This window comes from Octopus bimaculoides, chromosome 26 (assembly GCF_046866305.1).
Source record: "Octopus bimaculoides isolate indiv1 chromosome 26, ASM4686630v1, whole genome shotgun sequence".
Lineage (NCBI taxonomy): Eukaryota > Metazoa > Mollusca > Cephalopoda > Octopoda > Octopodidae > Octopus > Octopus bimaculoides.
In genome coordinates this window covers 25,478,414-25,492,167 of record NC_142953.1, presented here as the reverse complement: position 1 = coordinate 25,492,167, position 13,754 = coordinate 25,478,414, and the positions used below count along the sequence as shown (strand labels likewise).

General features: G+C 37.2%; 1 protein-coding gene across 1 annotated transcript in view; it reads left to right on the top strand.

Moving 5' to 3' along the window:
* Positions 1–13,754, top strand: part of LOC106876742 (uncharacterized) — a 38,939-nt gene that overhangs the window by 8,218 nt on the left and 16,967 nt on the right. Inside the window, exon 2 of the mRNA XM_089342488.1 lies at positions 10,899–11,517. Within this exon, the coding sequence (XP_089198614.1) occupies positions 10,918–11,517 (600 nt within the window). The 5' untranslated portion in view covers positions 10,899–10,917. The remainder of the gene's footprint in view (positions 1–10,898; positions 11,518–13,754) is intronic.

Genomic DNA, 13,754 nt, shown 5'->3' with positions numbered 1-13,754 from the left:
CCTTGTATGAAGATAGAAGTTTCAATCTCTAACTAGAAATATATATTTTTTTTTTCTTGTATAAACGTGAAAAAAAAAATAATAAAATAAAGACTCTCACCTTCTTCCCTCATCCTGACCAGGCTTGAACACTGGACAGGACAGTTCAGAATGTTCCCCTCACCCAGTTCATCTACACTTACCTTTACCTACTAGTCTTCCGAGTCCCAGCAGAAATTGCTGTCAAAAATGAGATACTTAAATCTATAATAGTGTTCAATCAATAATAAAAATAGATTTAAATATCTCATTTTTGATCTGTTTTTCAGGTGTTGGTTTGATGACCTACCAAGTAAAGGTGTTAGTAATAAATAAATATAAATATAAATAAATAAATATATATATATACTCTTTTACTTGTTTGAGTCATTTGACTGCGGCCATGCTGGAGCACCGCCTTAAGTCGAGCAAATCGACCCCAGGACTTATTCTTTGGAAGCCTAGTACTTATTCTATCGGTCTCTTTTGCCGAACCGCTAAGTTACGGGGACGTAAACACACCAGTATCGGTTGTCAAGCGATGTTGGGGGAACAAACACAGACACACAAACATATACACACACATACATACAAACATATATATATACATATATATATACGACGGGCTTCTTTCAGTTTCCGTCTACCAAATCCACTCACAAGGCTTTGGTCAGCCCGAGGCTATAGTAGAAGACACTTGCCCAAGGTGTCACGCAGTGGGACTGAACCCAGAACCATGTGGTTAGTAAGCAAGCTACTTACCACATATATATATATATATATATATATATATATATATATATATATATATACATAAATAAATATATATATATATATATATATATATATACATAAATAAATATATATATATATATATATATATATATATATATATATATACATAAATAAATATATATATATATATATATATAAATAAAGATAAGTTTACGAAACGGGAACAACTATTATAATAACAACAATAGTAACGATGACGATAGCAACAGTAATAACAACAACATCCCACACACAGACAATGATACCAACCACACAACTACCACCACCACCAACAACAACAACGCCAGCAACTATAACAACAACAACAACCACAATGATAATAACACCCTACACTCTGCCTTCTACAACCCTAACACCAAATCTTATGACATGACGAGGATCTACCCCACAAGCTTACCCTTTAAGAAAAGGGTATGTATCCCACCCCAAATCGACAGTGAAACAGAAGCAAAGATCTCCTTAGCTAGAAATAGACTCCGACATATCTTAGACCGATACAACAAATCCACTAAAAAACATAGTGAGGAGGGGACCCACCAAATCAGCTCATCTGTTGACAGCAAATTAGGAACAGAGAATTAGTGTGCCTCCCTATGGACAAGTCTGGCAGACTGTCAATAGACCGCCATCAGAACTATGTCCAAACCATGCAACAACACATCAGTAACATGAGAGAAGTTACACCACAAGAACATGAAAAAGTGGAAAAAATCTTCAACGCACACATGTGAATGTGGTGCAACATACTCCAACCTACAAAAAGGACAGCACACATTTTCCAAGCTACCAACAACAACATTCCTACACTATACAGGTTACGCAAAGACCACAAACCCTGTCATGGGGCCCCCAACCAGACCAGTTAGCGGCACGAATATCTCCAGCAACTATAGACTGTCCTACTTCCTCTCACAGGTATTACGATCTCTCATAAAGACGTCTCCAGATGTCTGTGTGAGCACGGAAGATCTCCTCAGTAAAATCAGTACTTGCAACCACTCCAACGACCTCACAGTGGGTAGTATGGATGTGATTTCACTCTACCCATCTATAGACATAGATTTTGCTGTGGAGAAATGCATTCAGGTAATCCGTGAGAGTGAAGTGGAGTTCCGTAAGGTCAACACGAGGGAACTGGGCCTCCTCCTCAGACTAAGCTACGACAGTAACTATTTAGATGACCATGACCTCAGTAGATTCTGCCCCACCAGGCCACAGAGGGGAAGACCACCCACCATCACTTCAGCAGTGAAAAAAAGCACCACTGAATGCTGTAGTGGCTGGACTGCACCCACCCAAAACCCTGAGAACAACAATCAGGTAAAGTAAATGATTGCTCACGCAATAGGGGCCAGTATAAAAACCACCTTGAAGAACCACATAGTAAAGTTCAACAAAAAACTATACATGCAGGTTCAAGGTGCAGCCATCGGCGTTGGTGTAGCTGGAGATGTGGCCGGCCTCTTCATGACCTGGTGGGACAGAAAACTCAAACATAGGTTAGCAGAACAGTTCACAACTCTTCTACTTTACAGCAGATATGTAGATGACATTAATATCATAGTTAGGACCAACTCTAGTGACGGTCATGTAGAAACAGAAAGGAACGTAATGGAGAGTATCCAGCAAATAGCTAACTCCATCCACCAAAGTATCAAGGTAACTATAGATTACCCGACTAAACACCCTAACAATAGGCTCCCGGTACTTGATACTGAACTTTGGTTAGAGACTGTGAACAATAGAGTGCAGCTCCTTCACTCATATTATATGAAACCCATAGCTTCAAAACATGTTGTTCACAAGAATTCAGCTTTGTCACACAGCATGAAAATTAACATACTGATAGCAGACTTAGTTACGATAATAAACGACATCTCCCCACTATGCGAACCCTATGAAATGAAAAAACATATACAGAACTTCATGCACCACATGCAGTTCTCTGGATATGATCAGAAAGATAGGGTTCGAGTATACAGGGGAGCTAGAAAGAGGTTAGATAAGATTATAAGTAATGATACCATAGGATGCAAAGAATTTGTGACAAAGCCAACAAGGTGAACACGTGGTATAAAACCGACAGATATCAAGGAGTGATGTTTGTAGAGGCCACAGCCCATGGAGAACTAGCGCGTAGGTTTAGAAAAGCTCTGAAGGAGTCCAAACTCAACATTAAGATTGTTGAAAAGCCAGGGAACTCCATCAGGTCACAACTATGTAGGATGTACCCCTTTGAGAATACCATATGTACCAATGTTAACTGCATGGTATGTATGATTAGCCCTGGCATTAACTGCAGAAATAGAAATGTAGTTTACAGCATAAAATGCATGGAAGGTGCTTGTAAAGACATGAATATAGGTGAAACATCTAGGAGCATTGTGGAACGGCTAAACGAACATATGAGACAATATGACGACAAAAAACAGTCCTCCATACTCTACCAACATGCCAAAGACCAGCATAGAGGCAACTTGGGTCAACTTGACATCCGCATCTTATGCAAGCACCCAAAAGACCCAACTCTAAGACAAATACGGGAGTACGTCCTTATAAATGAAACTTCCCCAATACTAAATAGGAAATATACATAGATATATCACCATACCCACATTTTACACAGGTAAAGTAGAACAGCTGATGGGCTGTTATGCAGATGTATGTATGTCTGCGAGTGTGTGTGTATGCATGCACATGTATGTATGGGTAGGTACATAGGGCATATGAACAGACAACCACATATGCAAATAGAGACTGAAACACATGGCCACATATACACACACATTTGTCCACACATATGAAGATGTGCACCCATGCATGCAAACATGGTACATAGCAAAAAAGCACACACACTCAGACATGCACACACAAGGAGACAGAGGTACATACATACATATACACACATGCACACACAAGGAGACAGAGGTACATACATACATATACACACATGCACACACATACATAAAAAAACACACACACACAAATGCAGGATACATACATACATGCAAACACACACATACATACATATATACATACACACACATACATATATACATATGCACACACACACAGACATACATACACACACATGCACACATACATGCATACATACATACACACACACGCATGCGCAAAAAAAAAGAAGCAAAAACAGAACGCAACGTAAATAACGGACAGAGTCAAGACTATTGAAAAGGTTGCAAGATACAATGAAAATTTTAAGTAAATAAAAATAATAAGTGGAAATTTTAACGGTGTGTGTGTTAAATTTTAAGGCACGATAAGAAAATGACTCTCCCCAGACACAACAGAATATGCTTCAACACACGAAATCACATAAAAAATCTTGCAAACCAAATCCAAAAATGAAATATATATACATACATATCAATATATATATATATATATATATAAATATCTCCATTTTCTAATTGAGATATATATATATATATATATATATATATATATATATATACTTGTGTATATAAAAACGACCAGTAAATGGTCTGTCAATAGGCTAGAAAAAGATCACTTAAAAAATTCTCAAAGAAAGATTCAGTGGAGCAAAAACAGGCAGGTGAGACCAGTGAAAGTTATAATTACCTCGGTTATCTGTAGACTATATAGTTTCAAAATCAACACTTTCCAATGAAAGTATCTATTCGTCGTCAGTACAAATTGCCAATATTATTATAATCGAACAGAATCTTGTGCTAGTTGTCTCCAACCAGTGAAAACGTGCACATGATTCTATTGATTATAAAGAATAAAATTCAAAAGTCTTAGTTTTGGCGAGCGGAATCCGGAAATATCTCTGCAGAAAATAATTTCTGCTTTGAATTTACCAACTTTGAGAAATGTGATTATGGTTAGTTAACATAATAGGGTAAAAATTTGGTATTAATTAATATCAATTTAATACCAGGAAACTATAATCCTCTTAGGATTTCGGAAAATTTTTTCTGAACCTTCTGATTCTTTTAATGTGCTAGTTTCCTGGTATTAAATTGATATTAATTAATACCAAATTTTTACCCTATTATATATATATGTGTATATATATATATATATAATTTAACTAATAACCTTGTATGAAGATAGAGGTTTCAATCTCTATCTAGAAATATATTCTTTAATATTTTTGTATAAGTGCGAAAAAAAAAAACTAAAGACTCTCACCTTCATCCCTCATCCTGACCAGGCTTGAACCCTGGACAGGACAATTCAGAATGTTCCCCTAACCCAGTTCATCTACACTCATCTTTACCTACTAGTCTACCGTGTCCCCCCACTAATTGCTGTCAAAAATGAGATACTTAAATCTATAATAGTGTCCAATCAATAATAAAAATAGATTTAAATATCTCATTTTTGATCAGCTTTTCAGGTGTTGGTTTAATAGCCTAGTAGGTAAAGGTGTTAGTAAATTAACTACTAACGTTGTTTGAAGGTAGAGGTTTAAATCTCTATCTAGGAAATACATTTTTTAATATTTTTGCATAAATGAAAAAAAAATAAAATAAAAAGACTCTCACCTTCTTCCCTCATCCTGACTAGGCTTGATCCCTGGACAGGACAGTTCAGAATGTACCCCTCACCCAGTTAGACTACACTCACCTTTACCTTCTAGTCTATTCATATATATATATAAATATATAGTTTTAGGGAAAGAACCAAGTTTCAATTGAGTTTTTACCTGTAATTTGGGATTTTGTCCCTAATATTATTATATATATGTATATATATATATATATATATATATATATATATATATATATATATATATATATATATATATAAACACTTTCTGTAAATACAGTTCTATATTTAAAAGATGAGGAATTTTGTACATTAATTATGCACAAAATTACTGCAGACCTTAATGACCCCCGAGAACCCAGTTTCCACAAAAACTGTTTGCTGGGAGCTGCACAAAGCCAGATTTCACGGGAGGACTGCAATCAGAAAACCACTACTTTCACAAACAAACTTTGCAAAACGTTTAGAGTGGAATAAAAACCTACAGAATTGGTCCCTAAAGCAGTGGAAGAATGTTATTTTCTCGGATGATTCATCCTTTATCTTATTTCCGACCACTAGCCAAGTATATGTGCGGAGATAGCCAAAAGAAGCATTTGACCCAGACTGCCTTCTTCCAACTGTTAAACATGGAGGAGGATCTGTGATGATCTGGGATGGGGTGGGGGCTATATCTTGGAAATCTGCCAGTCCAATGGTTTCCCTTCACGGCAGAATTAATAGTCCAGGCCATTTAAGCATTTTATCTGACCAAATTCATCTTATGGTTGTGGAACTGTTTCTGGAAGGAAACACAATCTTTCAGGATGATAATGCACCAATTCACACAGCTAAAGCTGTTACTGAATAGCACGAGCAACATTCTAGTGAAGTTGAACTTATCTTATCTGGCCACCACAGTCCCCAGATCTCAATATTATTGAACATTTATGGTGCATTTTAGAAAAATAAGTAAGGAGTCGATATCCTCGACTTTACCTTTCATCCTTTTGCGGTTGACAAATTAAGTACCAGTTGCGTACTGAGGTCGATGTAATCGACTTCCCCCCACCCCCCAAAAAAAATTTGGGCCCTTGTGCCTAGAGTAGAATAGATTATTATTATTATTGTTATTGTTGTTGTTGTTGTTATCATTATCATTATCATTATCATTATTATTATTATTATTACTATTACTATTACTATTATTATTATTATTATTATTATTATTATTATTATTATTATTATTATTATTATTATTATTATTATTATTATTATTATTATTATTATTATTATTATTATTATTATTATTATTATTATTATTATTATTATTATTATTATTATTATTATTATTATTATTATTATTATTATTATTATTATTATTATTATTATTATTATTATTTTATGTTTGACTTTTGTTTTGCATTTGTACAAGTTGGATCCAAGTCTCACCCAGAGACCTCAAGAGACAACAAGTTAGAAGTTCATGTAGGTGTTATGCCTAGGGTACCATATATTTGGATTTGTACAGTTTTGTTCAAGTGAATGTTTAAGAAACCATAAGAAAATTATGTTTGCTTTAAAATTTGAGATCACATAGACAGTATTTTACGTAGGATATGGGCAGTTCCCATGAGCACTATCTTTTGGACTTCAGCCATTTTGGGGTTTCCTGGTATCTGAGCTAGGTAGTAATCAGCCCGTTTCGCTGTCATTCCCAGGGCACCTATGACAATAGGTATTGTTTTCGTCTTCAGATTCCACATTTTGCTAATTTCTATTTCAAGATCTTTATATTTGCTCAGTTTTTGGTAGGTCTTGACAGATACGTTTATATCAATTGGGACAGTCATATCAATGAGGAGGCATGATTTTTGTCTGAAGTCTTTCAGTATGATGTCTGGCCTATTTGCGTCTATCTTTCTGTCAGTTTGAATGGTGAAGTTCCAGAGGAGTGCAATGTGATCATTTTCAAGTACTGGGGGTGGTTTGTGTTCCCACCAGTTTTTATCATGGGGCAAGTCCAGGTTTTTGCATATTACCCAGTGAATATATTGTGCAGCTCTATCATGCCTGTTGAGATACTCTGTAGGCGCAAGCAGACTGCACATGGAGACAACATGATCGATGGTCTCATTTTGTTGTTGGCATATACGACATAATGGGGAGCTGCCGTTCTTTAATATGTTGGCCTGGTAGTTCTTTGTAGGTAGGCATTGATCTTGGGCTGCTATGATAAACCCCTCTGTTTCTGATTTCAAGCCAGAGGCCATTAACCATTGGTGGGTAAGGGCTTTGTCAATATCTGCATTATTCGCTCTCTTTGGGTATTTGCCATTGAGAGGTTTTCCATGCCATTTTTCAGTCATAATAGCTAAGGCAGCAATTTTAGCACGGGTTTTCAAGCGCTTAGCTTTTTCTGTAGGTGTTTCTAGTTCGTCTAATTCTTGAATTTGTTGCAATTGGAATTCACTTAGATATTCCTTTGCCTGTTTTGTTACTGAGTAAGATGCTTTCTTGCTTTCATATTTTAAGACAAGTTTTAGCATCCAGTCCTCAGAGTTTTTCATATAGGTGTCTAGGCCAATTGTGGCTACCTTCATTGATAATGCCAGCTGTAGTAGTCCTCGACCTCCCTCTTTTCTTGGCAGATAAAGACGTTCTATATCTGCCTTAGGGTGGTGCATTCTATGCATTGTCAACAGTTTTCGTATTTTTCTGTCAACATTACATATTTCAGTAATTGACCAGTTAACGATGTTGAAACTGTAAGTCACGACTGGTATGGCTAGAGCATTGATCGCTTCGATCCTGTTTCTCGCGTTCAGCTCTGTCTTCAGTATTGCTCTCACCCTGCGATAACATTCTCTTCTGATCCTTTCCCTCATCACTGAGTGCTTGATATTGTCCCCTTCAATTACCCCTAGGTATTTGTAGCTCTCCGCTGGTTCTAACTCTTTTATGACATTTTGCTGGTCAAGGTTCACATTAGATGTATTTGTCATTTTTCCTTTGATAAAGATAGCTTTTGCACATTTATCAAGGCCAAATTGCATCCTGATGTCATCACTGAATTGTTTAACAATCGCTAGTAGGCCTTTGAGTTGTTGGTCATTTTTTGCAAAGAGCTTTAAATCATCCATGTAAATGAGATGATTTATATTTTTATCAAATATTTTATAACCATACTGTGCATCATTGAGCAATTTTGAGAGCGGTATTAGGGCTAGACAGAAGAGGAGTGGTGATAGTGAGTCACCCTGGAAAATGCCACATGAAATTCTTACATCTCCAGCATTTAGAGATTCATTGTCATTGTTCAACATCAGTGTGGTTCTCCATGATCTCATACTTACAGATACTTACAGATATTATTATTATTATTATTATTATTATTATTATTATTATTATTATTATTATTATTATTATTATTATTATTATTATTATTATTATTATTATTATTATTATTATTATTATTATTATTATTATTATTATTATTATTATTATTATTATTATTATTATTATTATTATTATTATTATTATTATTATTATTATTATTATTATTATTATTATTATTATTATTATTATTATTATTATTATTATTATTATTATTATTATTATTATTATTATTATTATTATTATTATTATTATTATTATTATTATTATTATTATTATTATTATTATTATTATTATTATTATTATTATTATTATTATTAAGGCAGTGAGCTGGCAGAATTGTTAGCAAGCTGGGCGAAATGCCTGGAGGTATTTCATCTGCAGCTATGTTCTGATTTCAAATTCCGCCGAGGTCGACTTTGCCTTTCATCCTTCTGAGGTCGATGAATTAAGTACCAGTGAAAGACTAGGTCAATGTAATCGGCTAGTCCCCTCCCACTAAGTCCGAGGCCTTGTGCTTCCAGTAGAAAGGATTATTATCATTATCATTTTTAAGGCAGCACATTGGACAAATTAATGACATTCATTTCAGCACTTTGCATTTTGAGATCAAGTTCCACCAAGTTCAACTTAGCCTGTCATCCCTTCTAAACGTCAACTATGTGCAGGATGTCAGGATCAAGCAAGATGAAGGGCCACACTGAACTCCAATGTCAACTTAACGCCAACCACTCTACAGAGAACACTTGGTGTTCACTTTGTGGCACCAGCACTACTGAGGTTGATTGTGGTGGTGGTGGGGGAGGGGAAGTGACAAATAAATACCAGAGTTCAAAAAAAAAACAGAGCAGATTGCGTTGACAAAAAAGTTTTAGCAACCCAGCTTTTGGTTTTCCATGCAATGCTTCAGAAAGGCATGAATATCACATAATCACATTTCCACTTCCATCAGAATCTCTAAACCAGAAACATATCCATCCATCTTCTCCACTCACAATTCCTGGGAGGTTCATGTGGGTAGAGTCTTCAGGCATCTCCCTAGGGTCCCATCAGAAGCAACTCTTGTCACACTTTCTGGCTGGATCCCCTAGCATAACCAACTAAGGCTACCGATATTACCCAACCATCGCGATCATGGTCTACCCCTTGGTCTCTTGCTGACTGACTTGGCTTGAAGGATCAATCTTGCGATTCTTTCCTGTGACATTCTTCTAGCCACACGTCCATAGTACTGGACCTGTGATCTATCCATCCATCTTTTCTGACCACTATTCCTGGGAGGCTTGCAGAGGGCAGAATCCTTGGGCACCTCCTCTATAGAGTCCTATCAGAAGCAACTGTCACTACACTTTGTTGCTGGATTCTGAAGCATAACCAACAAAGACTTTGGATATTATCCAACCATCACCCTTCGATCTTCAAGCTGTTTGGCTCAGCTTGAAGAATTTGTCTTGTGATTATTTTCTGTGGCATTTTAATCCCATGTCCACAGTGCCAGAGTTGTGACTTCTCAGTGCAGAGAAATAGTAGCTTGACCTGGAGAGACTCCCCGGTCTCTGAGTTATGCACCATGTCAAATAATATTACTCCAGAAGAGATTCTCCATTGGAGGAACCCCATTTTCGCCACTTGACTTCGCAGTCACACACTTTGGGTCATTATCCAACATTCTGATTTCTCTAAGAAATCAGAAACCATACAAGAAAACTAATTTCTTTTCTCTTTTACTCTTTTATTCGTTTCAGTCATTTGACTGCGGCCATGCTGGAGCATCGCCTTTAGTCGAGCAAATCGACCCCTGGACTTATTCTTTGTAAGCCTAGTATTTATTCTATCGGACTTTTTTGCCAAACCGCTAAGTGACGGGGATGTAAACACACCAGCATCGGTTGTCAAGCGATGTTGGGGGGACAAACACAGACACACAAACATATACACACACATACATATATATACATATATACGACGGGCTTCTTTCAGTTTCCGTCTACCAAATCCACTCACAAGGCTTTGGTCAGCCCGAAGCTATAGTAGAAGACACTTGCCCAAGGTGCCATGCATTCGGACTGAACCCGGAACCATGTGGTTGGGAAGCAAGCTACTTACCACACAGCCACTCCTGCGTTTTTTTTTTGTTTTAAATTTTCTTGTTTTTGTTCTCTCTCCAGGTGTTTCCTTAATTTGGTAATGGCTGATTCTAAATCCAATAACAACAACAACAACAACAATAAAAATAAAAAGAACAAGCAATGTTACAGGAACAATATACAAGCCGATTCCCTGTCTCCGTTGAATGAGAAATCACTCAAAGTCTTTAATCAGCGATTGACTGCTGCTGAAGAGGATGCTCACATTCTTTCACGCCATCTCTCAACCATGATTTCAGATGATTCCAACACCATTCCTCTACCGTACGACAGCGAAACCACCGATCTCGATACAACCAGAACTTCAGATGTGTCATCATGCTCTACAAAAACTAAGCAGTCACTCAAGGGTGCAGACGATTTTGTGTTGACGTCACGCTTGGCTAAAGCTGAATGCACAGTAAATACTTTAAAACAAGCCCTGAATGTGCTGCGATGCGGAGAAGGTGAAGAAGATGGGATCAATGAAGCATTAAAGAGCCCCGTGAAGTTACAGGATGGCGTTAGCGTCAGCCAATTGCAGCACGATGAGTTGATTTGTCTCCGACAAGAATTGAAACTAGAACGGGAAGCTAAAAATAAAGCTTACGATGAAATAAGAAACCTCAAAGAGTCTTTAATTGAAGCTTATCAAATAAAGGTAATTAGAAATTTATTTGTAGTAGAAACATGTAAAGTAGAACTAGCAGTATAGAGTTAATATGGCTGTGTGATTAAGAAGCTCATTTTGCAACCAAATAGTTTTAGGTTCAATCTCAAAGTGCAGCACCTTTTACAAGAGTCTTTTCTCTCTGGCACAAAACCAAGAAATGGTTTGTGAATTTGACAAGCAGAAACTATGTGGAAGCCGGTTGTGTGCGTATATTTCATTATTCTTTTACTTGTTTGTCATTTAACTGTGGCCATGCTGGAGCACTGCCTTTAGTCGAGTAAATCGACCCCAGGATTTTTTCTTTGTAAACCTAGTACTTATTTTATCAGTCTCTTTTGCTGAACCGCTAATGTTACAGGGATGTAAACACACCAGCATTGGTGGTCAAGCAATGTTGGTGGGGGACAAACACAAACACACATATATATATACGACGGGCTTCTTTCAGTTTCCATCTACCAAATCCACTCACATGGATTTGGTCGGCCCAAAGCTATAGTAGGAGACACTTGCCCAAGGTGCCATGCAGTGGGACTGAACCCAGAACCATGTGGCTGGTAAGCAAGCTACTTATCACACAGCCACTCGTGCGCCTGTGTCACTCTTGCACCTATATATATATAAATAAATACAGAAATGGGGCAAGAACGCAAGACATTCAGACAGTTAGGTGATACAAAAAAGGGACAACAAAACATCCAGACAGACGATACAAAGAAAACAAGGACGGGTCATTCGGAGTTTTCTATCCTCGGTCAAGTTCTTGTCCCTCTTTGTATTTTTTATATATAAAATATAGCGGCATACATACACTTTGGTCTCCTATGTATATATATATATATATATATATATATATATATATATATATATATATACATACATACACACATGCATATAGGAGGGGGTGCTAAAAAGTTCCTGGCTTTAAAGTTATAGTGAAAGGCCTGGTTGGAGGCCCAACCATCCAAGTTCTTTGATAGGGCTTAGGAAAACTGGAGGACTACTGCAATAAGTGTGTTAATCCGAGATAAAATCATAATGAGACGATCTTCCTGTATTTTCTTTTACCCAAAACCAGGAACTTTTCCTCATATGCTCCAGTGTCCAGTGCTATATTTAAGAGATGAGGAATTATGTATGTTATTTACATTTGACGGATATTTGTCCCCATCTTGTTTGTTGTTAACACAACGTTTCGGCTGATATACCCTCCAGCCTTCATCAGGTGTCTTGGGGAAATTTCGCACCTGGGTTCTCATCCCTAAGGTATTTTTCGATATCATTATTATTATTATTCAGGTCACTGCCTGGAATTGAACTTGGAATCTTGGGGTTAGTAGCCTGCGCTCTTAACCACTACGCCATATGCCCATGCCTATGGCGTAGTGGTTAGGAGTGTGGGCTACTAACCCCAAGGTTCCAAGTTCAATTCCAGGCAGTGACCTGAATAATAATAATAATAATAATAATAATAATAATAATATCGAAAAATACCTTAGGAATGAGAACCCAGGTTCGAAATTTCCCCAAGACACCTGATGAAGGCTGGAGGGTATATCAGCTGAAACGTTGTGTTAACAACAAACAAGATGGGGACAAATATCCGTCAAATGTAAATAACGCTGCAGTATGGCCCTAACCTTTTCCTCTCTGAATAACTTTGGTTGCTTCTCTGAGTCTCCCATTTTTCTCTTTCATTTCTGTGTTTACTCTTTCTTTCCCTGTCTTCTCCCTCTCTCCCCCTCCCTTGTCTTTTCTCTCTCTCCTCCTCCACTATTTGTCTCTTCTCTCTCTCCCCTTTCTTGCTGTCTCTCCTCTCTCTCTCTCTCTCTCTTTAGCTGTCCTCTTGCTCAGTCTTGTATCTCTCTGTCACTATTTTCTCTCTCTTTCTCTCTCCTCTTTCTCTGTCTTGCCTCTCTCTCTTTCTGTTTTCCTCTTTCTGATCTCTCTCTCTTTTACTGTCCCCTCTCTCTGTCTTGTCTCTCTCTCTCCTCTCTCTCTGTCTTGTCTCTTTCTCTCCTTTCTTGCTGTCTCTCCTCTCTCTCTCTCTCTCTCTTTAGCTGTCCTCTTGCTCAGTCTTGTATCTCTCTGTCACTATTTTCTCTCTCTTTCTCTCTCCTCTTTCTCTGTCTTGCCTCTCTCTCTTTCTGTTTTCCTCTTTCTGATCTCTCTCTCTTTTACTGTCCCCTCTCTCTGTCTTGTCTCTCTCTCTCCTCTCTCTCTGT